Source organism: Prionailurus bengalensis, chromosome B4 (genome assembly GCF_016509475.1).
Source record: "Prionailurus bengalensis isolate Pbe53 chromosome B4, Fcat_Pben_1.1_paternal_pri, whole genome shotgun sequence".
NCBI classification, from domain to species: domain Eukaryota; kingdom Metazoa; phylum Chordata; class Mammalia; order Carnivora; family Felidae; genus Prionailurus; species Prionailurus bengalensis.
Genome location: NC_057358.1, coordinates 78,312,720 through 78,338,431, shown reverse-complemented (window position 1 = coordinate 78,338,431; position 25,712 = coordinate 78,312,720). Strand labels below are relative to the sequence as shown.

The 25,712-nt window shown below is 53.7% G+C and overlaps 1 protein-coding gene and 1 long non-coding RNA gene across 3 annotated transcripts; one reads left to right on the top strand and one right to left on the bottom strand.

The window, feature by feature from the left end:
* The first annotated feature begins 4,817 nt into the window (after positions 1–4,817).
* LOC122472931 lies at positions 4,818–10,291 on the top strand. Its single transcript, XR_006294559.1, has 3 exons — positions 4,818–5,047; positions 5,202–5,319; positions 10,239–10,291. It is a non-coding gene; the product is annotated as an uncharacterized LOC122472931 (long non-coding RNA).
* A 7,195-nt stretch (positions 10,292–17,486) lies between these two features.
* On the bottom strand, positions 17,487–25,254 carry TAMALIN (trafficking regulator and scaffold protein tamalin). Of its 2 annotated transcripts, XM_043563973.1 has the most exons (8): positions 24,902–25,254; positions 22,712–22,761; positions 21,033–21,087; positions 20,826–20,928; positions 19,584–19,677; positions 19,414–19,480; positions 19,132–19,198; positions 17,487–18,694 (listed from the first exon to the last, which is right to left on the bottom strand). In XM_043563973.1, the coding sequence occupies exons 1-8, from the start codon at positions 25,151–25,153 to the stop codon at positions 18,192–18,194; spliced, it is 1,191 nt and encodes a 396-aa protein (XP_043419908.1). In that variant the 5' UTR covers positions 25,154–25,254; the 3' UTR covers positions 17,487–18,191. The 2 variants fall into 2 exon arrangements, with proteins under 2 accessions (XP_043419908.1, XP_043419909.1); XM_043563974.1 differs by lacking the exons at positions 22,712–22,761; positions 24,902–25,254 and adding an exon at positions 21,211–21,706.
* Positions 25,255–25,712: the final 458 nt, after the last annotated feature.

The following is a 25,712-nucleotide window of genomic DNA, read 5'->3' as shown; positions in this document are numbered from 1 at the left end:
GAGCTTTCCAGAGAGTGCTCCTATAGGGGTTTGGAGGGGAGTCCTGGCCCCACACCTGAGCACCAACAAGAGTGGCTCTGTGTCTGTGTGACCATCTGATCACTGAGCAGGGAACCTCTCTCAGCAGGAAGGTTGTTGGGCGGCTCACCTGCCTTCCATTGCTTTTGTAAAATTCCCCACACTTCTCCAATTGGGAGGTTCCTACCCGTCAGAGGGCTCTGGAGTCATGGAGCCAAAGAGGTCCTCACTCCCGGGGATGGGAGTACCCATTCCCCCCAAGGATTTGGGGGCGAATAATTAGGTGATTTAACTGGTGTAAGTGATACAAAGCATTAATCTGATATTTTTAGGAGGAAGGTTTTTATTTTTGGTTTGGGGTGGGTTTTTTGTGGTGGTGGTGGTGGTGGTTTTTGTTTTGGAGGGGTAGGTATCTCAAAGGCACAGAATTGAAAGAGCCATCATCATAATTCTTACCATGTGATCACTGTGCACTGGGAGAACAGCCTCCTGTGCCCCGGGGAGGGAGGGTTGGCGGGGGGGGGGGGGGGGGGGACGTCTGGGAAAGTCTGACCAAGTTGCTTTCAGGAGTAGGGGTGTATACCTGGCGACTGGAGGGGTCTTGTGGCTCTGCCCTTTCCAGTGGGCATCAGAGCATATGGGCACCTCCTTGGATCAAGGGGCCCTTAGTGCAGTGTCAGGGTGTGCTGCAAACTGGGAGGCATGGGGATGGGGTGGAGTGGGCAGCCCTGGAATAATGCAGCCTGTGGCCTCCGGCAGCCCCCACGCCCCACCCCCGATTTCTCAATCTCCTCTTGCTCTCTGCTGGTGCCCTTAGTGGAGGACCCAGAGGAGCAGAGCTCCACCTGTCTCTGGTGCTGGCTCCAGGGATCCCAAAGCACTTTCTCTGGGCAAGGCTCTGGCACCCAGCATTCGGGGGTGGGGGTTGGGGGGGGTGTTGCAGCGGCCCAGTGTGGCTGTGAACTGCCTTAGCCACTCAGGCTTGTGAGTAGGACGATCCCTCAGACACTCACACCATAAATGTCCAGACGCAGAGTCACTTTGGAACTGTCCTCTGCAAGCCTCCTCCCAGGGAGGGCTAGGTAACTTGAGCTGCCGGCAGGCCCTCAGGTCACTTAGGGAGCGGTCAGCTGATGCTCCTGGGGACCATCCATCATGCCCCCGGCCCAGCCCGTCACTGCCATGGCTATTTCCAGTCCCTGGGTATGGAGCAGCTTATGTAACAGGCTGGGAGCCAGGGGCTGGGTTGGGGGCTCTTGTGGCAAGGGATGGGGGTGTTCCCACCTCGCCCTATCAAGACAGCCACTCAGTGCCCCTTTTCTCCCTGTGTGTGTGGCGGGGGGGGGGGGGGGGAGGGTTGCAGGAGGGAGACCATAGGCCTGGGTGGGATCACTGTGGATGGTGTCTACCAAAACACTTTGTACTTCCTTCCTTCCCTCCCATCCTGGCCCAGAAGGTGGTCCAGCCTCCTTCCTTCCACGAATCTGAGACCACCAAGCAGCCTCTCTTTCAGCCACGCAGCCCTACGCAGCCTGTGTTCTCTCACCCGGCCCTGACCCTCAGAGGAAGAAGCAGGCGTGCCAGCTGCGAGCCCCGCCTGAGAGCACCCTGTCCCTGTCTCCGCAACCCCTTTCCTGACTCCATGGGGACTGGCAGGTATCATCTGGTCATTAAGCAGGGCTCAGATACACTTATTTGCCTTCTGGCCTTAGCAGCCTTTGTGAGCTCGCTGAGCCTCAGTTTCCCCCCGGGGAACTAGAACAAGAATACCTTCTTTTCAGAGTGGTTGTGACCATGAGGGCTTGGGGAGCACATTCCAGGGGGCAGATTGCTTAGGTCTGAATCCCAGCCCTGTCTGTGTGGTTTGGGGCAAGTTCCTCAAGCTATTTGGTTAATTTTCCTCATGCATAGAATGGACACAGAGATCCCAAGGACCCAGCTCCCCGAGTGGTGAGGATCCGATGAGTGTGTGTGCACAAAGCGCTTGAACAGTGCCTGGCACAGGTCAGCACCATCTAAGTGTCAGCTATAATTAGACAATGTTAGGAGGTCGCTTTCCTCAGCCTTGGCTCCTAATAAGCTCTTGGTGAAAGGTACTTGTTATTTTTAACTTCTTCATTCTCCTTCACTGTCTTGAGCTTCTTCACAAGCCCACCTTCATTTAGCCTGGCAATTCCCTTGAAGAGCTCTCTGATCTCTCCTCTTCGATTGCCCATCTGCCTCCGCCACCAGTAAAAGCGTGTCTAAATTACATCCGCCTTGGCGTTCACACTCACAAAACATTTCACACACACTTCTGTCTGGGCCTTGCAGCACACCCGGGAACAAGCAATGCGCCTCATGGTACTGGTCTCATTTTTACACAGCCCAGGGCAGGGTGTGATCCACCCAGAAGCATCAGCTGCCAAGGGACATGTGTCCGGCAGTCAGGGCACCGGAGCGCGCTGGAGGATGTGGCCGGGGCTTGCCAGCTCCACGCTGCCAAGACAGATGAGTGCAGGGGGCCCTCTTTCTTCCAATCCCAGCCCCCACGGAGCGCCCACAGGGTGGGAGGCCCACGGGCTTTATAAATGTCGCCCATCCTAGCGCCAGCCCAGACTTCCAAACGCTGTGTGGTGGCGCCCTCTGCTGGACACAAGTGGCCTCTAGGAAACTGTTGCCTCTGAAGGGAGAATGGTGAGTGGTGGATTTATTCATATTCACACAACAATCTATCCAGGGCCTACTACGTGCCAGGCAGTCTTGTAGGAACCGCAGAGATGGGCGAGAAATAAACTCAGAAAGTCTCTACTTTCCTTGGACATATATCGGCGGGGAAAGGGGAGATACTGATAAAAACATATATAACATAATGCCTCATACTGAGAAGTGCTCTGAAGACAGACAGGGCAGGTAAGTGGCTAGAAAATGACTAAGGCTGTCGATTTTAAAGGAACAGTCAGAGAGGCTTCTCTGCGGAGGCAACAGGTAGTAGGAACCCCAGGGAAGGGAGGGAAGGAGCCCTAACCTGGGGAAAAGGCCAGCGAGGCAGAGGGCAGTTGTAGTTCACTAAGAAGGGGAATTCTGAGTGTGCTTGAAGGATAGCGAGACCCATGTGTCCAAGAGCAGTGCTGGGGTGGGGGCAAGCTCAGAGATGGAGCTCTCCCTTTCTTACCGTGATGGCACCTGTAGAAGGGAGAACATCTTGCACACTGAGAATCACGGGGCTGGAGAAGAGTCTTGCTCAAAATACAAGCCATGACGGACGCCTGGGTGGCGCAGTCGGTTAAGCGTCTGACTCTTGATTTCTGCTCAGGTCATGATGTCACGGCTTGTGGGATCCAGCCCCGTGTCAGGCTCTGTGCTGATAGTGCAGACCCTGCTTGGGATTCTCTGTTTCCCTCTCCCTCTGCCCCTCTCCCACGGTGCACTCATGGACCCATGCACTCACTCTCTTTCAAAATAAATAAATAAACATTGAAAACAAAACAAAATCCAAGCATGAGATAACACCTGCTAACACATGCTGAGCTGGAAATGCCCAGGGGCTGTGAAGTGTGTATTCCCCACATTAGCACCATTTTGTGTTTTTATTTATTAAAAAAAAATTTTTTTTAACCTTTATTTATTGTTGAGAGAGAGACAGCATGTGAGCAGGGGAATAGCAGTGAGAGAGGGAGACACAGAATCGGAAGCAGGCTCCAGGCTCCGAGCTGTCAGCACAGAGCCTGACGTGGGGCTCGAACCCCAAACTGTGAAATCATGATCTGAGCCGAAGTCGGACGCTCAACCGACTGAGCCACCCAGGTGCCCCAGCACCACTCTGTAGATGAGGAGACTGAGGCTGAGAAAGGTAGAGGTTATGTGGTTTGCCTAAGGACAGGGGGACTTGAATCCAGGTTTGTCTGACTTCAGAATCCAGGCTTTTAACCATGACTTGTGCACTTGAAGGGGGGGGGGAACCAGACATAAAACTGCATGTAGAGTATGGTCACATTTGTATTAAAAAAAAAAAAAAAAAGGGGCGCCTGGGTGGCGCAGTCGGTTAAGCGTCCGACTTCAGCCAGGTCACGATCTCGCGGTCTGTGAGTTCGAGCCCCGCGTCGGGCTCTGGGCTGATGGCTCAGAGCCTGGAGCCTGTTTCCGATTCTGTGTCTCCCTCTCTCTCTGCCCCTCCCCCGTTCCTGCTCTGTCTCTCTCTGTCCCAAAAATAAATAAACGTTGGAAAAAAAAAAAAAATTTAAAAAAAAAAAAAAAAAATATATATATATATATATATATATATATATATATATATATATATATATTTGCTTCTCTATATGGGGGGAAAAGACGGGAAGGCAATATATCAAAATGTGATGATCCCTAGAGATTTGTGCCTCTAGTTCCACTGTGGGCCAAGGACAGGGAGGGAAATACCCCCCCCCCCCCGATCCACACCCCAGAAAGTATGAGAGACTGCCCTTAGCATTAACAACAGCCACACCTCTTACCCAGATGCTCCCTTTCGGTTTACAAAGTGTCTTCTTTCACTGTCCTGGGTTTGGTCTTCATGACTGCTATCACCGGGAAGAAACCCGAGCCTAGCCTGTGACAGACCCGGGACTAGGACCGACACCTACATATTCGAAGTTCTCCAGGGGTCAGGTCAAGGAAAGAAGAGAGATGGCAGAGAGGTCAAGGAAGGTCCGAAACCAGGTGGCCAAGGGGGGCAGGAAAAATACCGTACGACAGAGAGGTGAAGCAATTCCCAAGTCTTCCCAGCAGAGGGCGATAGTACCCCAGAGCTCCGCAAACCTGCCCAGGCCACGCCCCCTGTCCGGCCCGGCCCGGCCCCTCCCGGGACCCGGGAGCCACAGAGACCCTTCCCGGGTTTCTAAAGGGTCTGAAGGGCGAGAGGATGGGCGGCGGGTGGGTTGTGGCAAGAGAATAAGGGAGGATCCGCCGGAGAGGTTGCCCGGGGCACGGTGTGGGTGTCTGCAACGGGGTCAAGTGTGCTGGGGCGCCGCGCGTCTGCGCCGGAAGAGAGAGCGCGTAAAGCGAGCTGGAGGTGCGGAGCTCGGGTGGGCGTTTGCCAGGAGAAGGTCCCGGCGTGGGCGGGGGGAGGGGGTGCAGAATGTCTGTGGGACTTCCTGGGGCGGCAAGATTTGCTGCTCTGGGGAGGCGGTTACTCACTCAAGCTTTGCCACCTGCTTCCCTTCCAGCTTCCAGCCAAACACAACCCAGAGTCCCCGTCTCCACCCCCACCCCAGCTAATGATGGCTGCACCCCCAAGCTGGAACCTGCCTCTGCAAAATCAGCCCTCAGCCTCTCGGCTTCAGGGTAGGCGAGGGTGGGGAGGGGGGCGCCCCGCTGATTCCAGTTGGTGCACTGAAGTGGCACCCAGCTCACGGTCTGATCTTCCCCCTGCCAACCCCCAACTATTGGTCTAGACCAGAACCTTTGAGGAGCAGCTGCAGGGAAGACCCAGCCTGCCAGCTTCTCAGGCTGGGGTCTCCGCTCCCCTCCCCTTCCCCATTGATCTCTGGCCACACACAGCCAGCAGGTCCCAGATACCTCTGTTGTGTGCCAAGGGCCGCTCCAGCCAAGATGGGGACACACGGGTCTCCAACGGGATCTCCCTGCCCTCCAAGAGCTCCGAGTCAATGGGGGAGCCGCCACCACACCACGGGCCAGAAAGTGCCAGTGGGAGGCACAGGTCATCAGCTCCCTGTGGATGATAGGACCTCAGGGGAACCAGAGTTCTGTCCGTGATTGGAGTGCCAAGGTTCTAGCTGGGAGGGAGCTCAGAGGTCTCTAGAGTCGACTTCAGTCAACTTGTGTTCAGTAATTCTTTATTAAACATAAAGATCGTTTTTAAAATATGGAAGCTCCAGCCTGCTGCAGAACGCCTGAATCAGAACCTTAAGGGAAGGAGCAGGGTCCTGGCTACTTTTAAATGTCTCGAGGGTGATTTGTTGCTGTAGTTGGTAATCACTGGCCTTACATTCACTTAACCAGAGACGAGTTTCCCAGAAAGTGGGGTTAGCGCCAGGCTTTCAGTCAGAGTGAGATTTGGAGAGAGCTGAATATGCTAGTGTGCTGGGACCTAGGTGGCCTGTCACTCTGGGGGGGGGGGGGGGCGGTGCTGCAAGGACTTCACCAGCTGTGAGGGGGGCGGCTTTCAAGTGACTCTGCAGGGGAGCATAGGGGAAAGAGGCCCAGAGGGCCAGAATTTGCCTAATTTTTACTTTGTAGGAAGAGTTTTGTTTAACTTATTTAAACTAAAAAAAAAAAAAAAAAAAGAAAATCAAAACAGTTCACCCATTTCTCCCACCTCCCATCTCCTGCCTCTTGCAACCACCAGTTATCTGTACCTGTGAGCTTGGGTTGTTTTTGTTTTTGCTTGGGATTCCATATCTAAGCGAGATCCTACCACATTTGTCTCTCCCTGTATGACTTACTTCATTTAGCATAATGCCCTTGACCTTCATCCATGTTGTCACAAACGGCAAGATTTCGTTCTTTTTTACGGCTGAGTAATACATATGTGTACCACAATTGCTTTATCCATTCAGCCACTGATGGATACTTAAGAGTGTTTCCCTATCTTGGCGGTTGTAAATAACGCTGCAGGGAACGCGGGGGTGCAAATAGCTTTTCAAATGGCCGTTTTCATTTTCTTTGGATAAATACCCAGCAGTAGAATTACTGGGTCGTATGGTATTTCTACTTTTAATTTCTTTGAGGAACCTCATACTGTTTTCCACTGTGACTGCGCCAGGTTACATTCCCACCGACAGTGCGTGAGAGTTCCCTTTTCTGCACACCCTCGCCAACACTTGTTATTTCTTGTTTTTTTCTGATACTGACCATTCTGACAGGTGTGAGGTGATACCTCACTGTGGTTTTGATTTGCATTTCCCTGAGGAGTCGTGCTGTTGTGCATCTCTTCATGTGTCTGTAGGCCATCTGCGTGTCTTTTTTGGAAAAATGTCTGTTCAGATCCTCTGCCCGTTTTTAAACTGGATTTCGGGGGGTTTTTTTGCTATTGGATTATATGAGTTCTGTATATAGTTTGGATATTAGCCCGTCGCTAGATACATGATTTGTAACTATTTTCTCCCATTTCGTAGGTTGTCTTTTCATGTTGTTAATGGTTTCCTTCGTGGGCAGAAGCTTCTCAGTTTGATGTGGCCAGCCCCACGTATTTATTTTTGCTTTTGTCGCTTTTGTTTTCGGTGTCAGATCCTCGCCAAGAGCTATGTCAGGGAGCTTAGCGCCTAAGTTTTCTTCTAGGAGTGTTGTGGTTTCAGGTCTTATGTTCATATCTTAGTCCATTCTGAGTTAATGTTTGTGTACAGTGTAAGAGAGAGGTCCATTTTCAGTTTTTTACATGTGACTTTCCAGTTTTCCCAGCACCATTTTTGAAACAGCTGTCCTTTCTCCGCTGAAAAACATTCTTGGCTCCTTTGTAGTAAACTAATTAACCACCTATGCGTGGACTTATGCCTCGAGCTCTCCATTCTGTTCTGTTGATCCATGTGTCTGTTTTTATGCCAGTACCGCACTGTTTGGGTTCCTATTGCTTTGTAATATAGTTTGAAATCAGGGAGAGTGATGCCTCCAACTTTGTTCTTTCTCAAGATTGCTTTAGCTATTTGGGGCTTTTGTGATTCCGTACAGATTTTAGGAGTGTTCCATTTCTGTGAAAAACACCGTTGGAATTTTGATAACGGATTCACTGAATCTGTACGTTGTTTGGGGCCGTACAGACCTTTTACCAATATACTTCTCCCAATCCATGAGTGTGGAATATCTTTCCATTTACTCGTCTTTTTCAGTTTCTTTCATTCATGTCTCGTGGGTTTCAACATACAGATCTTTCACTTCCTTGGTTAGATTTATTCTCAGGCACTTTATTCTTTTTGATGAAATTGCAAACGGGATTATTTTCATAATTTCTCTTTCTGACAGTTCATTAGTGTTTAAAAGCACAACAGATTTTTGTGTCTTCGTTTTGTATCCTGCAACCTCACTGAATCTATTTATTAGTTCTGACAGTTTGGGGATGGAGTCTTTTGGGTTTCTGTGTGTAATGCCGTGTCATCCACAGGTACTGACAGTTTTTATCCCTTCCTTTCCAATTGGATACATTTTTCTTTATTTTGCTGAATTGCTCTTGACTAGGACTTCCAATAATATGTTAAGTCAAAGGGGCAAGGGTAGATATCTTTGTCATATTCCTGATCTCAGGGGAAAAGCTTTCAGCTTTTCACTGTTGAGTATGATGTTACCTGTGGGGTTTTTTCATACGTGGCCTTTACTGTGTTGAGGTACTGATCGTGTTCACAGTTTTTATCATAAATGGATGTTGAGCTTTGTCAAATGTTCTTTCTGCATGTATCTGTTGAGACAATCAGGTGATTTCTGTCCCCCATTTTGTTTATGTGGTGTATTGCGTTAACTAATTTGTGGATGTTGAACCATCCTTGCATCCCTGGAATAAATCCCACGTAATCATGGTGTATGACTCTTTTTTTTTTTTTTTATTTTGGGACAGAGAGAGACAGAGCATGAACGGGGGAGGGGCAGAGAGAGAGGGAGACACAGAATCGGAAACAGGCTCCAGGCTCCGAGCCATCAGCCCAGAGCCTGACGCGGGGCTCGAACTCACGGACCACGAGATCGTGACCTGGCTGAAGTCGGATGCTTAACCGACTGTGCCACCCAGGCGCCCCAGTGTGTATGACTCTTTTTAACGTACTGTTGCATTCAGTTTGCTAATATTTGGTTGAGGATTTTTGCCTCTGTATTCATCAGGGATATTGGCCTGGAATCTCCTTGTTTTGTGGCATTTATGTCTGGTTTGGCATCAGGGTAAGGCTGGCCTTGTAAACTGTGCTCAGAATTCCCCTCTTGTATTTTCTGGAAGAATTTGAGAAAGATTGATATTAATTCTTTGAATGCTGGGTAGTTTTCACCAGTGAGGGTTTCTGGTCCCGGACTTTTGTTTGTTGGGAGGTTTTGGATGACTGGTTTAATCCCTTTGCTGGTAATCAGTGTGTTCAGATTTTCTGTTTCACCATGACTCAGTCTGGGTAGGTTGTGAGTTTCTAGGAATGTGACCACTTCTTCTAGGTTGTCTAGTTCATTGCATAGAATTGTTCATAGTAGTCCCTTCTGAGCCTTGGCATTTCTGTGGGGTCACTTGTAACATCTCTTCTTTCATTTCTGCTTCCATTTATTGGACTCCTCTCTTTTTACTGTCTTGGTGAGTCTAGCTAAAGGTTTGTCCGTATTATGTTTTTAATGTTTGTTTATTTTCAAGAGAAAGAGAGAGGGGCGCCTGGGTGGCGCAGTCGGTTAAGCGTCCGACTTCAGCCAGGTCACGATCTCGCGGTCCGTGAGTTCGAGCCCCGCGTCAGGCTCTGGGCTGATGGCTCGGAGCCTGGAGCCTGTTTCCGATTCTGTGTCTCCCTCTCTCTCTGCCCCTCCCCCGTTCATGCTCTGTCTCTCTCTGTCCCAAAAATAAATAAAAAACATTGAAAAAAAATTAAAAAAAAAAAGAGAAAGAGAGAGAGAGAGGGAGAGAAAGCATGAGCAGGGGAGGGGCAGAGAGAGAGGAAGAGAGAAAAAATCCTAAGCAGGCTCCACACTGTCAGCACAGAGCCTGCCAGGGGGCTCGAATTCATGAACCAGGAGATCATGACCCGAGTCAAGAGCTAGAGTTGGACGCTTAACCGACTGAGCCACCCAGGGGCCCCAATGTTGGTTTTTTTAACGTTTACTTATTTTTGAGAGAGGGAGCATGAGCAAGTGGGGGAGGGGCACAGAGATAAGGAGACAGAGGACCTGAAGCGGGCTCTGCGATGACAGCAGAGAGCCCAGTGTCGGGCTCAGACCCACGAACCATGAAATCACGATCTGAGCCAAAGTCAGAGACTTAAGGAACTGAACCCCCCGGGCGCCCGTCAATATTGTTTATCTTTTCAAAGAACCAGCTCTTGATCTTTTCTATGGGGTTTTTTGTCTCTCTTTCCTTTATTTCTTCTCTAGTCTTTGTTATTTCCTTTCTTCACTAAATTTGGGCTTCATTTGTTCTTTTTAAGGTCCTTGAGGTATCAAGGTAGGTTATTTATTTGAGGCTTTTCTTGTTTCTTGAGGTAGGCATTTATGACTATGAACTTCCCTCTTAGAATTGCTTTGGCTGCATCCCATAAATTTTGGTATATTCTATTTCCATTTTCATTTGTCTCAAGGTATTTTTTGTTAAGTAAGCTCCACACCCAGCGTGAGGCTTGAACGCATGACCCTGAGATCAAGAGTCACAAGCTCTACCAAAGGAGCCAGCCAGCTGCCCCTCAAGGTACCTTTTTTTAATTTCTGCCTTTTCAGTTTATTTATTTATTTATTTAGTAATCTCTGGACCCAACATGGGGCTCAAACCCACAACCCCAAGATCAAGAGTTGCACGCTCTTCCAACTGAGCCAGTCAGGCACCCCTATTTCTCCTTTGACTTTTTCTTTGGCCCGCTGGTTGTTCAGTAGCATGTTGTTTGATCTCCACATAGCTGTGAATCTTTAAGCTTTCTTCATGTAATTAATTTTTAATTTCATACCATCATGGTCACAAAAGACGCTTGATATGATTTTAGTTCTCTTCAACTTATTAAGATTTGTTTTGTGGTCTAACATATCTGTCCTAGAGAATGTTCCTTGTGCGTTTGAGAAGATGTGTATTCTGTTGCTTTTGGGTGGAATGTTCTGTAAATATCCATTAAGTTCATCTGGTCTAACGTATCATTTAAGGCCATTGTTTCCTTATTGATTTTATATCTGGATTATCTACCCATTGATGTAAATGAGGTATTAAAACCCCCTACTAGGGGTGCCTGGGTGGCTCGGTCGGTTGGGCGTCTGACTTCGGCTCAGGTCATGATCTCACGGTCCGTGAGTTCGAGCCCCGCGTCGGGCTCTGTGCTGACAGCTCAGAGCCTGGAGCCTGTTTCCGATTCTGTGTCTCCCTCTCTCTCTGCCCCTCCCCTGTTCATGCTCTGTCTCTCTCTGTCTCAAAAATAAATAAACGTTAAAGAAAAAAAACCCTACTATTATTATATTGCTGTCAATTTCTCCCTTTAGGTCTATTAATATTTGCTTTATACTTTTAGGTGCTTCTGTGTTGGGTGCGTTAATATTTACAATTGTTACATCCTCCTGTTGGACTGACACTTTTATCATGGTGTAACAGCCTTCTTTATGTCTTATTACAGTCTTTGTTTTAAAGTCTATTTTGGGGGCGCTTGGTTAGCTCAGTCATTTAAGCATCTGACTTCGGCTCAGGTCATGATCTCGCAGTGCACAAGTTCAAGCCCTGTGTCAGGCTCTGACAGCTCAGAGCCAGGAGTCTGTTTCAGATTCTGTGCCTCCCTCTCTCTCTGCCCCTCCCCTGCTCATACTCTGTATCTCTCTCTTTCTCTCAAAAATAAATAAAACATTAAAAATTTTTTAATAAAAAAATAAAGTCTATTTTGCCTTATATAAGCATAGCTACTCCAGCTTTCTTTTGGTTTCCATTTGCCTGAAATGTCTTTTTCCATTCCTTCACTTTCAGCCTGTGTTGCTTTTATATCTAAAGTATGTCTCTTGATGGGGCACCTGGGTGGCTCAGTTGGTTGAGCAACCGACTTCGGCTCAGGTCATGATCTCGTGGTTTGTGAGTTCGAGCCCCACATCCGGCTCTGTGCTGACACCTCAGAGCCTGGAGCCTGCTTCAGATTCTGTGTCTCCCCCTCTCTCTCCCTCCCCTGCTCATGCTCTGTCTCTCTGTCTCTCTCTCAATAGTAAATAAACGTTAAAAATTTTTTTAAAGTATGTCTCTTGGGGTGCTTGGGTGCCTCAGTCAGTTGAGCGTCCCTCTCCCTGTGCCTTTCCCCCACTTGCAGGGACATGCATGCTCTCTCTCAAAAATTTTAAAATAAATAAATAAATAAAGTGTGTCTTTTGTGGGCAGAATATAGATGGGTCTTGTTTTTTTTTTAATTCATTCAGCCACTGTATGTCTTTTGATTGGAGAATTTAGTCCATTTACATTTAAAGTCATTATGGATAGGTATGTGCTTCTTGCCATTTTGTTAATTGTTTTCTGGCTGTTTTTGTAATTCCTCTCTGTTCCTTTCTTCTTCTCTTGATCTTATCCTTTGTGGTTTAATGACTTTCTTTATGGTATGCTTATGTTCCCTTCTCTTTATTTTTTGTGTATTTACTATAGTTTTTTGCTTTGTGGTTACCGTGAGGCTTACGTATCACAACATTTTAAAGAGATAACTTAAGCTGGATCCCATTCTAATGCCCAAAATGTTTACTGTCCCCCCACCTACACTTTGTTTTTGATGCCTTGTTTTACGTCTTTTTACCTTTGTGTCCCTTACCTGATTATTGTAATCATAGTTATTGTTACTACTGTTGTCTTTTACCCTTCACACTAGCTTTATAATTAACCTGCTACCTGTAGTATATATTTACTTTTCCAATGAGATTTATTCTTACGTGTCTTCTTGTTACTAATTAGCACCCCTTCTTTTCCATAATTTTTACTTTTTGCATAAATGTGTGTGTTCTATAAATTCCAGGAACGAAACAGTCACTGAAGTTTAGGAGGTCTCCCTTATGGTAAAAATTCTGTGTCTTGCAGGTTAGCAGATGTGATTCCTCCCCACTTCCCCCACTCCAGCCCAGTCTCTAAGCCTTCAGACTCAGTGGGGTTCCACGCAGAGAAGGTATGTTGGTTGAAATAAATTAAGTTTGATCATTTATAAGTTCCGAATGCATTATTCATTCATTCAGACACACGTGCCTTCAATCGATGTTGTTTGAATGCCTACTCAGTGCTGGGCAAATTCAGATGGCAGAGAGCTTCAGATGGGTTGTGTGATTCAGAGGAGACTCCGCTTTATGAGAGTGTGGGGCAGGGCACTAGGCTGATGGGACACCCGCCTTCTTCCAGATCTGGTGCCTGTTAAGGTCAGGGCCAAGAGAGATGCAGTGTTCTGAGGCCACCACCAGGGGTCAGGCACACCTCTACTCTGGCCATTTCATTGCATGGAGGAGCCCTCCTTGGGCCCCTGCCTTCTCAACCTCAAGGTCTTTTCTCTCTCACTTCCCTCAGCCCATTCCTCCTTCCTCTAGGCCATCCCATCCCGCCGTCACTGCAGGGCCAAGCAGCCTCCCAAGTAGACAGCCTGGCATTTCTCCTGACCCTTGGGGAGTCCCACAGCCTCTCACTTCCCCAATTTTAGGAGTGACTGACTGACCAGTGAGCAGAGAGTGTCTTCTACTATCTTATCTCTTCTTGTCCTGCCGCCATTCAGCTCAAGTTCTCTGGTTTTGTCCCCGAGCAAAATGGGAGTGTTTATGGATTACTCCTAATAAGTTTTCTTATGTGTGTCAACAAAGCCCTTCTCCAAGCCCAAGCCCCTTTTGTGGCCCCCAGAATCCAGTGTCAAGAGCCCCTCCATGTTTTGATGGGAATGTTCTCACCTCACTCCAGCACAGCACCCACATCCATGGAGCCTTGATCCCTCTCGACCTGATCTCCTTCTGCTGTCTGGCACATATCAGACCCTGCTCCCTCAGGTCCCCCCTTTCATCCACCCTCCATGCTCCCACTTTCCCTCCCCACACATGAGTTGCACTGCCTTAGAGGTTTAGCTCCTCTAAACGGTTTCTTACCATCTTTTTTTGTTTGTTTGTTTTTAGTGTTTACTTATTTTTGAGAGAGAGAGCGCAGAGAGAGGGGTACAGAGGATCTGAAGCAAGCACTGTGCTGATAGCAGAAAGCCTGATGCAGGGCTTGAACTCATGAACTGAATCGTGAGATCATGACCTGAGCAGACGTTGGACGCTTAACCGACTGAACCACCCAGGCTCCCTGGTTCCTTACCGTCTTGACATTCTGTCCTCATACTCCCTCGGGACGCCTTCCCTCTGCCCAGTCCGGGCCCTTCAGACAAACATAGATGAGGGAATACTGTCTCGTCCAGGTACCACCTATGTTCCCTTAACCTCTCCACTTCTTCGTTTCTTCATCTGTGAAACAGGGACAGTGGCGAATGGCTCTTGGATATGCGGTGAGGCCTAAGCGGCCGATGGCTCTGGAAGTGTTCAGTACAGTACCAGTACGTAGAGGTGCTCTGGGATAGGGTCCCTCATCCTTTCCTTCAGGTACAGCTCCTGCCTCCACTGCCACCCCCCACTCCATCTGCCAGTGGAAACCTTCCCTTGTCTCTGTGCACTGGCTACTCCTGCCCCATCCCCCACTTCTGAGCAGAGCGGTGGCCCCGGGCAGAGTGGGAGGAGAACCAGGGGACTCCGGGGCACGCCGCCACCATGCTGAGGAGATGGGGGCAGACGCAGAGAGCTCTGCAGGGACCTCAGACCAGAACTCCCATCTGCAGGGCTGGGTCACGACCTAGAATGGTGTCCACTCTTGTCCCTGGGGTTATTGGGGACCGCTCTTCTGGCCTGGGGGTGGGGAAGGGCTCCCACAGAGTCCCCCGAGGCACCGAAAGGACCAGAAGACTGGTGGGAGATGAAGGAGGGGAGGCAGGGCAGGGGAATACCAACCACACACTATTCCCCGTCCCTGCTCCCTTCCCATCCACCCCCATCCTCCACCAAACACGATCCCTGGGTTAATTTTTAGCATCGCAGCTCGTACATTAGTCACTCCCTGTCACCCACCTACACGGCAGGAGGCTGCTGTGCTGGTGCCGTCATCCCATCATCTGTGAGGTGGGATCCAGCCCCGCTCTGGGCACCCCCTCAGCCTCCTCCAGGAGCCCCTTCAGCCTGGGTGAGGGGTACCGATATCACCCCCAAGACTAGCCGCAGGGGAGGAGGGGAGGAACAGGCTGGTCAGAGAGAGGCTGGGTGTCCCTGCTAGGAGGCAAAAGCCGGGGAGGCCCCTGCAGACCCCGCCCCCAGTAAGGTGCTAGGCTCTGCCCAGGCAGCTGGTCTCCTGGCAGTCCCAGGCTCTGGGAACAAAGGTATGAGAGGGCCCCTCCCTTAGACCTGAGCCTCTAAGAGCTGCTGTTTGTCATGGCTGCAGAGCAGCTGTTCAAACAGGGAGCTTAGGGAGGCTCCATTTGCTTAATCAAATGTCTTCCCTTCCCCGGAACGAGGGAGGGCAGCGCGGCCAGGTGCAGGGACCCTGGCTGGAGCTGACACCCAGCCCCAAAGGGATAGCAGGAGAGGGGCTCACAGTTGCCAGCATCAGCTGGAGCAGAGGTGGGGCCTCCTCACCACCCCTACCCCAGGGCTGAGAGCTGGGGAGGTGGCCAGTCAACCCTCTGCTGGCCTGGCCCCAAGGAAGCATTCCTGTTTATTGAGCACCTGCTGTGTACCACACCAGTGTTAGGCCCTGGAGGCACAATGTCCACAGGGCTGAGCTTCCTGCCTTAGGAAGGCAAAAGATCTATACAAAGGAAGTCAGTATAATCACCAATGGGAGTTAAGTGTGGTAAAGAAAAGAAAAATAAATTAGTAAATAACTAGAGGGCTCAAGATAAAGAATAATGAGGACAGGGGAACTACTGATCTGATCTGGGAAAGCTGAGGAAGTGTTTAAGCTGAAGTCACTATGGAGGAATCAGTCTTGTAAAGAAGAGTGTCCAGGCAGAGAGCACAGCATAGGCAAAGGGCAGAGACAGGAAAGAGTTGGGCATATTTGAGGATTAGGACAGTGTGGCTTAAGCATGAGAAGTGACATGGAAGGAGAAACAATTTGAGCTTGAAGAGAGAGATAGGGACCTGATCCCCAAGGGCCTCCTACAAGGCATCCCAATACAATTGCAGAGGTTGTGCACTGCACAAAGGCTCCCAGTTGCCAAATTCTGGGACCTGCATGGCTGCTGTCAACTCAGAGGAAGGGATGCCTTGTTGTAATTTGTCTGCCCGGAGGGACGACATGTTATGGATAAGCATAGGAAGTAGTTTGGAATTTATTCTTTTATTCCAGGGGAAGCCATGATGGATTTTAAGTGAGGAGGGTTGTGATCCGATTTCCTTTTTGGAAAGATCACCCTCATACTAGGTGAAGGGATGGTCCAGGGGCAAGAGAGGAAGCAGGGGGCACATTCAAGTGCAGTGGGGCAGGCGGGGGAGGGTAGGAGGTGGCCTGGCCGGGGGGAGGGTGCCACTTAGACCTCTTAAAGCCACCCCTTGCGTGCTGGTTACTGCCAGGGAGTAACAGTGGCATGGAGCCTCAAGTCTCAGGCCTAGCTCTGCTACTTACTCTCTGACCCTAGACAGGTCACTTGCCCTGGGTCACTTCAAAGAAAGGTGGCGTCCACCTCTTGGACATGCTGTGAGCACACATTATAGTTCTTGAGCTAGCATCTACTATGAGCTAGTATCAGGCATGAAATAAAGCAGCAGAGGAGACAGGAAAGGTGCCTGGGCTCTGCTACAAGGAGTGTATGTCGTAATAGAGAGGGGAGCCAGGCAAACACCAAAATCCTCCAAAGTCGAGACAGTTGTGGCTGGTCAGGAGTAGTATGACAGAAAAAGCCAGTGGAAGGTGTGACTGCATTTTGGACTGGGTGAGGAGGCCTTTGGGAGGCAGAGCGGAGTACTGAAGGGGCCGACTAGGAGAAGAGTGAATGCAGAGGCCTCCAGTGGATGGGGTCTGAAACATACCAGGTACAGCAAGGGAGCCAGAGCAGAAAGCGAGAAGGGAGACAAAATGAGGCAGGCAAGGGAGGCGCCTGGGTGGCTCAGTCGGTTAAGCGTCCGACTTCGGCTCAGGTCATGATCTCGCAGTCCGTGAGTTCGAGCCCTGCGTCGGGCTCTGTGCTGACAGCTCAGAGCCTGGAGCCTGTTTCCGATTCTGTGTCTCCCTCTCTCTCTGACCCTCCCCCATTCATGCTCTGTCTCTCCCCGTCTCAAATAAATAAATAAATAAACGTTAAAAAAAAAAAAATGAGGCAGGCAAGGGTCAGAGAACCCAGCATAGGAGTTAGAATCTTCTTGTAGGAATGCTGGGGAACTGCTGAGGAGTCCTAGAACAATGGAGTAGTCCCTGGTTAGGCCTGTCACAGGTTGGGTGGCTGGTTGCTAAGGTCTCTGTGGGAGACCCAGGCCCTGAGGGTTCCAGGCACCGGTTATTTATTTGCACAGGGATAGTTAAGGACTTTAGACAAGCCTTGGGCACCACCTGTTGTGGGTATTTGGGAAGGGAGGCTCCAGATACATTTAAACAAGAGGCCCAAGTTCTGAAGAGGGTGTGGGGCCTCTAGTTCAGGTTCATACATGTAAGTTAAAATCCACCAGACTGTTTCCCTGGCTGCAGGCTCCAAGCAAATAAGATGTAAAATATAGTGTGTGTGTATGTGTGTGTGTGTGTGTGTGTGTGTGTTGGGGAGGTGTTGGGGGGCAGGGTGTGTGCTTGAGTCAGAGCATGCGGGACCCCAATCCTGCCCCCCACCAGGCAGTCACCACGCTGACACAGATGCAAAAAACCATCAATTTTATACAGTTTGTGGTTCAGAAGCAACAATATGCAAAATGCTGGAACAGTCTGTGCTGCCCCCACCCAGCTGGACATGCCCATTCCTGTCCCCCAAGGGTTAGAGAACCCAGGACCCCTGCCCGGCAGGACCCAACTTAGTTATAGGCCCCTGGGAGGGGGCCAAGCCCTTAGGGGTCAAGGCCGGGAAGGAGGGGGACCAGCACCTTTGGCTGGTTAACTGGAACTCTGTATGTGTGTGGAGGGTGGGCGAGCGACCGGCCATCGGCCATTGCCGCCCCAGGCCAAGGGTGAGGAGCAAGTAAAGCTGAGGAGAGGGCTTCGTGGGACAGGGTTCCTCCCCTCCAGGGGAGTTGTTTCCCTGGACACCCCACAAGGCACTACTGACCCAGATGTAGGATGAACGCCCCCAAACCTCTCCCAACCCAAGCTAGCCTCGTTCTCCCTGCCCCGCCTCCCACTGTGGTTTAGGGGAGGAGGAGTAAAGGGTACTGGGGCCTGGGGTCAGCGGTCCGCAGAGGCAGCCAGGCACCGGCAGGCCAGATGGGGCCGGCAAGGACCCTCTCCCGCTGCTGCGCTGGGCTCCTGGGGTCCCCTCGGACCCGACCCCCCGCCCCTTCCCCCCGCCCCCTTTTTGCACTGGCTGGAACGAATAAATAAATAAATACCTCCCCCGCCCGCCCCGCCCCTACAGCTGGCTCTCCTCCTCCTCCAGGGAGCGATTGAGTCCGGGGATGAACTTGAGCAGCCGCCGGCGGAAGCTGCGGTACTTGGCTTTGCGCAGGCCGGGGCCGCACAGGGCCTGCTCGCGGGCCTCAGTCCAGAGCGCGCCCGGCGCCCCGCCGCCGCCGCCCCCGCCGCCCCCGGGGCCCGCGCACCGCACGCTGGCGCTGCGGCTCAGCGCGGCCCGGGGCGCGGACGCCAGAGCCTCGGCGGGGCCCCGGCCCGGCGCGCGGGTGGGGGGCGGCGGCGGCGGCGGCGGGGCGGGCGGCTCGGCGCCCCCGAAGAAGCACGTGTGGTAGACGGCGTCGTCCGCGTCGCGCCCCGCCCGCCGCGCGCCCCCGCGGGGACCCCCGGGCGCGGCCAGCAGGGGGCCGAAGGGCAGCGAGCCCGGGAGCAGGCCCGCGCCGTACAGGCAGGAGCGCACCGACTCCAATGTGTCATAAATGCTCGGGTCCTTCACCACCAGGCCTGCAGGGGCAGAAGACACGAGGAAGCGTTGTCAGAGGGCATGGAGAGGGGACCTCAGCTCCTTCCTGCTGAGCATCCGTGTGGCCCCTGGCCTAAGCCCCGCTTCCCTCCTCTGTAAAACAGGAATTATACACTCGAGTCCTTATGAGGACCACTGTGACACAAGAGCCCCGGAAGGCATTTGAAACGAGCTCACTGAGCCTCGCTGTTCCTATCGGTAAAATGGAGACGATACTAACGCTCGCCTTCAGAAAGCTGTTGGGAGAAGGAACTAAAAATGTGTGTGCACGGCCCAGGGCAATATTGTACCCACAGCAGTAGCTCAACAAACTTTTCTTCACTTGGGAGAGGGAAGTAACCCACGAGTGCTGAGGGGGGAGCATGCATAGGGACATCAGTAGGGGTGAAAGGGACCCTTGCACCCCCAATCTACTCACCGTGCACCAGCCGCTGCTCTTGGACCATTAGGGACCTGTATTCTCCCCACTTCTCATACAGGGTTTGCTGCAAGAGACACCCCCCGCCTCACTGTCAGGAGCTAAGCAAGAAACAAGCAGGAGGTGGGTATAGACGGAGGGATCAGGCAGTGCACAGAAGAAATCTGAAGGTTAAAAGCATATTCGGACAGGTAAATGAGCCCCTAAAAAAAGAGTGAGGGCCGGAGGGTCAGGAGCTTGGAAGAAGAGGGTGGAGGCTGGACGTTAACTGGGCTGCCCTACCTTTAGGTACTGCAGACGTGCCTCCAATTCAGCCTTCCGGATTGACGTCCCATACAGAGTTTCCAGCCTGAGGAGGTTGGGGAATGAAAGGCTAAGTGAGCCCACAGGGTGCGGACACACTGAGAGAAGCTGGGCTCAGGAACCCTCAGGACGGCAGCGTCCAGACATACCTGAGAACATTGCCAGATGCCTTAATGATGTCAACAATCTCTCGATGCCGGATACCTTCCACGTTCAGGCCATTAACGCTGGCGATGGTGTCCCCTGCCAGGCAGAGAGGGGGTGAGCTTGTGTTCCACGGGGCAGGATGGAAGAATTGCAGCCCCCTACCCTAGCCAGGAAGGGTAGGGGTAATACACAGAACGCTCCTGAATTCCCTCCTGCCACTCCTGATGGCTGTGTGGAAACCTTGTCCTGGCCCAGCGCCCCAGCATAGGGCCCTCATAGACCCAACACCTCCACTCCCCCCTCAGGAAACTGTCCCCAAAGGCTGAGCCCTCTCAGCAACCCTGGGTTGCCTGCCCCCAGAGTTGGTTGTTTCTGTCTGGCCCACAGGCTATCATGAGACCCGGCCGAGACAGGAAGGGGTCAGGGTGAGTAGCACCACGCTGAGAGCTAACAGTAGCCGCAGGCATGAGAGGCCTCAGCTTCTGACACCCTGTGCCGCTGCGGAACCTTCTGACTTCAGACAGGGCAAGCCACATTCTCTACGGGTCCATTTCCCATCTATAAAAAGGGCGTGTGATCCCTACTGTGGCTACTTCAGGGATCAGGAGGGAGAGTGAATATGAAATTATTTTGCAAAGTTGCAACATACCACTTGGCTACCGGGGGCTGCTGGTAAGTGGGCAAGGAGGTGAGGGCTTAGGGAAGAAAGTGGTGCTAGAAGGGGGCTTAGCTCTTGCAGTCTCAATCCCCTTCCTGGGGCCTGGGGACTCTAGATTTGGCTAATCCCAAGGGCCCCCAGTGGGGGCATCATTTCCTTGTTAGAGGACGTCACGCAGGTACCCCAGAGTTGGGCCGGGTCGGCACAGGAGAGGCCCTGATGTCCAGTATCCGAGCAGATCTAAGGGAATGTCGCCCCCTCCCCGGCTCCTGCACGGGCTGGGTTGCCAGACGGCCAGGAGACGAAACAGCAGCAGCGACATCTGCCATTTACCAGGTCCTGGCTCTGTGCCTAGGGAACCCCTAGGCATGTTAGTGCCCCATTTTGCAGATGGGACTGCTCCATGTCACACAGTCAATGGCAAGTTTGCCTGGATCCCAAGCCCGCACTCTATCCATTCTTCTTGGCCTTCTCAAAACAGGAGGAGGAAAGGAAATGGGTTTCAGAAGCGATTTCTCACCCCCTCTGCTTGGGAGCAAGGTCCTACCCTCTCCCCAGGGCCCTGTGTCCCAGGCTCGGGCCTCACCTGGTGTGAGCCCAGCCAGCTGGGCAGGGCTGGAGTCATGAACCCGGCAGACAAAGGTCACCATCTCCACCCGCTGCTCCTCCCGGTGGTGAAGGCCGTAAGTCTGTAACAGACAAGGGGCCCATCAGCCAGGGGTGTGGCAGGGCCCGGCCATCTGTCAGAGTGGCCTTCCAACCCTGCGCTCCCTCTGTGCCCAACTTCTCCCACCTGGATCTCAAAGCCGAAGGTCTGGTTCTCCTCCTTCTCCAAAGTCAGCACTTTCCTGCAAAGGGACACAGGGGCCATCTCATCAAGACTGTCAGGACTAAGAGGAGCTTGGTGGTCCCACAGCGTGGTCTTCCGCTGATGCCGGAGGTCTGCTCCAGAACATCCAGGCAGGGCTCACCGTCTCCAGCGCCAATTCAACTCTCCTCGCGGGTTGTCGGAATGCCCGTCCCGATCCCCGGCTGACCTCCGCCCCACGGAGCCGCGGAGACTCAATCTCGCCTCCAGTGGAGGCAGGCTCTGGAAATGGCTGGCCCCGGGAGGGAATGGGCTTCCCGAGTTTTTCAGCCACACCTCCAGCTTTCTAGTGAGCCCGAGAGACTAGCCGACTAGCCGAGGCCCCACATTCGGCCCCAGCCCTGAGCCTCTCGGCTCCACAGCCTTGGGGAGAGGGCTGGCCCCACCCCCAGAGGCCAGTCACGAGGCTCGACCACAGCTGCTCCTCCCAGCTGCGACGGGCCAGCCCACCAGATGTGAGGCTGGGGGGGGGGGGGGGGGGAGGGGAGGGGAGCCTCGAGGCCGCCCCTTCCCGCACTGAAGGCCTGCCCACTGGACACAATGGTCTGGAGCGCCTCCAGATCCCCGCCTGCTGGGGGAGCCCAGAGTTTCCTCTGCCCACCCCCACCCCCTTCCTTCCCGCCGGCCAGGGGCAGAGTGAAAGCAGCCTCCAAAGGCCCCTTCAAGTCTCGGCCGCTGAAAGGCCCTGGAGACCCAGGCCCGCAGCGCCCAGCCTGACCCAGATGCCCCTCAAATGCCGCACAGCAACTCCGGGCCCTGACTCCTCCCCACTGTAAACGCAGGCCTTTCCCCCCTCTGTGTGAGCTGGGGCGGGGGAATAGGGTGACCCAAGTGCTGTGTTACCCCAGCGCGCTCTCGGGGTTTTCTGCAAGTGTTGGCGAACTTTTTCTGTAAAGGGCCAGAGAGTAAATATTTTGGGCTTTCTTTGTGGGCTCCATTCGGCCTCTGTCATACATTGTTCTGTTTTTATTTTTACAACCCTTTAGAAATATAAAACAACAACTCTTAGCTCAAGGGCCAAACAGGCCAATCCGGCTGGCAGGCTGCAGTCAGCTGATCTATTTTAGAAGCCAGGCCCAAGTCTGCATGGGCCAGGGCCAGGGCCAGCACGAGGCCCGGGGTCAGGGCCTACTTCTTCCCCTCACCTCCGATGCTTCCTAACAGGGCCGCCACAGGCTGGGACCAGCATAGGACTGGACTTCTGCAGGCAGGGCAGCCAGACTCAAGCAGCTGGACCCAGCTGGGCTGTGATCTGGGTCCCCGGAGCTCACTGGGGCTGGGAGAACTCAGGGGAACCCGAAGGCTTCTGCTTCCTCCACTTCCCAGATCCAGATCTCCCCAGGGAGGGCTAACTGGCAGGGACTGCCGGTGGCATGAGGAACACCTGATGACTCAAAAGTCCCTACCTCCTTTCTCTGCCACCCCCTTAGCACAGCCCACACCCCCACCTGCCCCTCACTCCTAGCAAGGGAGCCGTGCAGAAAGGGTGGGAGAGTGACGCCCCCTGGGCTGACAGCGGTGTCGTGCTGCCCCCCCACCCCCATCCCCACCCCAGCACCTCACACTTTTGGACCAGGGCAGGGGCTGGGGTGCTGGTGACTCACCTCTGCTGTTCGGGACTCTGGCTGAGATTCTTCCAGCGGAATCCTGAGCCCTGCGGGGGAAGACAGAGGAAGGAGCAGGTGAGAGGGGAACTGTTCTTGAGCAGGTACTGAGAATCCTGTTCTGGGAGGTCCCTCCCCTGGGCTCCAGCCCTGGACCGTGCACCTCACTTCCTGCTGCCTGCCTGTCGGGTCCCAGTTCCACACCTGCTTTGCTGCCAGTGTAACTGTTTGCCCAGTACCACTCCAGCATCACTCCACAGTTCTCCCTAAGGCTCTACCCCATAACTGAGACTGTGGGGACACAACAGTCCTACCAGTTTCCAGATGCATGAACTTTAATGGTTCTGTGCTAGCTCCCAGGTTGGGAGGCAAGGGGCACTCATTAATCTGGATAGAACAGTCTCTGTCCTCAGGGCGTATGTCTGCAGGGCTCAGACCTCCCAAACCCGGCAAGCTGAGGCAGGGGCTCTTTCCAGAGGTTCCCCAAGAAGGGCTGGGGTCTCCTGGGCTTGCCTGTCAAGGTACTCCAGAGACCCGTGCCAGTCGGGCATTTCTCCTAATTTCTCAGCCACAGACAGTGACTTGGGGGAGCTGCGGTCAGAGGCCCAAGCGTGGAGGGGCAGGCAATCCCAGCCTGAACATGGAAAGGCAGGGGACAGTGGGGCCAAGTCTCCTCCCCCAAAGTACAGGCTGTTTCAGGGAGCAACTGTGGATCCCAGCTGTAGGTGGCCAGCTACACCCACCTCCACCTGTGTCTCTCGACATTGCCATATATTTTGTTGCTCTCTGGGACAAAAGCAAAAAACACAGATCTCAAACTTGTCCTTAAGTCTCACTATACTTAGGAGAGAGATTAGGAGGTTTTGTTTGGTTGGCTGGGGGTGGGTGGGGGGGTGGTGACAGGGAATGTCAGAGCTGAGGGTTCCTGCCTCCCTAGGGCCCTTGAGAAACTAGTCTCTCTCCCTCCCTAAATTATTGGTCTTTGGGAGAAGCCATCCCAGGCCAGCCCTTGTCCTGTGTGCCCTCAACAGCCCAGGGCCTTCCTGGTCTGTGCCCTAGTTAACCCTCCCCCCAGGCTGCTCCAAGGCTAGGAAGTGAAGTGAGCCCTCTTTTCTCCAGAACCAAAGACCAGCCTCAGGGGTGAGGGGAGTTCCCAAATGGGCCAGGGTGGAAGGACTGGGCAGCATAGAGAGACCCCTTTGTCTTTCAACCCGATTTTCATAAAATGCAAATTCTCAACAAGCTGTTCATTGTGTGTGGTGGGGGGAAGCCAAGGGCCAGGGGAGGGGGGAACTGAGCGGGGAAGGCCACCCCCCCTCCTTAACCTGGGTCTTCTGTCCCCCTTTCTGAGCGCTCAGGTCCCCCCAGGCCAGAGGAAGAGCCTCGCGGAGGGGGAGACTCAGAGGGCGGGCGCGGCTCGCATCCTTCCTGCCCCGCGGGCGCCCTGCGACCCCTCCCACTGCGTCCGGTCCCAGAGAAGTCCCCGGAGCGGTAGCCTCGCGCCCCGCACCTCCGACGCAGGGCCAGGCGGCAGGCCCGGAGCCTAGCAATCCGAGCGTCCCCTCGGAAGGGTGAGCTCTCGGTTGTCCGCGGCGCTACACACTTTCTCGTCCACCCGCCTCTCCCCCCCGGGGGCTCTCGGACCCTCAACTCGTCCGGGAGAGCGGCGGGACCCCAGCTCTAGGCCTTCACGTTCCAAATGGAGAAGCCCAGGCTGGGGGCCTGGGGGCCTAGAGACACCTGAGCGGGGGGCGGGGGGGGGGGGGGGAGTAGGGGGCGGGGCACAGGGGTGTTGAGGGCAGCTGGAGCGAGTAGGAGAAGGGGGTGCTGGGGAGGAGTCGGGAAGGAGAGGAGCGAGACGCGACGGCGGCGCGTGGGGAGTGGGGAGCCGCCGAGATTGGGGGCGGCGTGGAGGCGGGGGCCGCGGCGCGGGGAGGCTTGCGCCTTCGGAGGAGGGGGCCCGGGAGACTGGCCGAAGGACAGCAGGTTCTGAAACGTGTCTGTGGGGAAGAGAGGGCTGGGGGGGGGGGGCGGGGAGAGTGGGGACCCGGTGGCCCCTGAGAAATATATTGTGGGGTCAGCGGGCATAGATGCGGGATGTTGAGGGGCTGAGCAGGTCTCGGGGCAGGGAGGGACAGCGGAGGGTACCTAGAGCTGGGGGGCCACGGGAATTGGGGGGTGGGGACGCACCTTTCGGCGGGGCAGGGTGCCCCCGGACACGGCGAGCGCGCGATACAGCTCGGCCGGGTGATAGTCCTCCAGCGCCGCGTACAGCTCGTCCCCGGGGGCTCCGGGGCTGGCGGCTGCAGCACGGGGACCGGAGGCCGGGGTCGGGGCTGGAGCGGCGGGAGCGACTTCCGAGTCGGGAGCCCTGGCGGCGGGGTCCGGGGCGGCCGCCGCCTCCTCCTTCTGCTGCAGCTTCCTGAGTCGGCGTAGGGTCATGGCTCCGGCGCCCGGCGACCGGCGACCCTCGGTGGCGGCGCTCGCTCGGCGCGGCGGGAATACCAGCGGCTCGGAGATGCCAGCCGGGCGGGCGGCAGGTCGCTTCCCTTTATAGGATCGGCAAGCTGGGCGGGCTGGGGGGCGGGCTGGGGGGCGGGCGGGGAGCGGCCTCGGGTGGCCTCGCCCCTGGAGCGGCAGGCCCCGCCCCCAGGGGGGCCGCTGCCCTGGAGCCCCGCCCACAGCGTCCGACACCCGGCCAGGCTGGGGAAAGTCTTGACCCGAATACCCGCTAGGGGAAAACCTAGCCCAGGAGGAGTGGGGCAGGGCATCCTGGGGCGGGGCCAGGGGTCTCCCGGATACCTGAAGAGGGGATGAGTGTGTGTGTGTGTGTGTGTGTGTGTGTGTATCTGTGAAGGGGCTTGTGCACGAGATTTGAAATGTAGAGATGGATGGCTTTGGAGATTCATGGAGAATCTGGTGGTGAGGGTACAGAAAGGGATCACTGTAAGGAGGTTGGGAGGCTCAGGGAAAGATTCTAAGAGATCCAGGGATCTGCAGG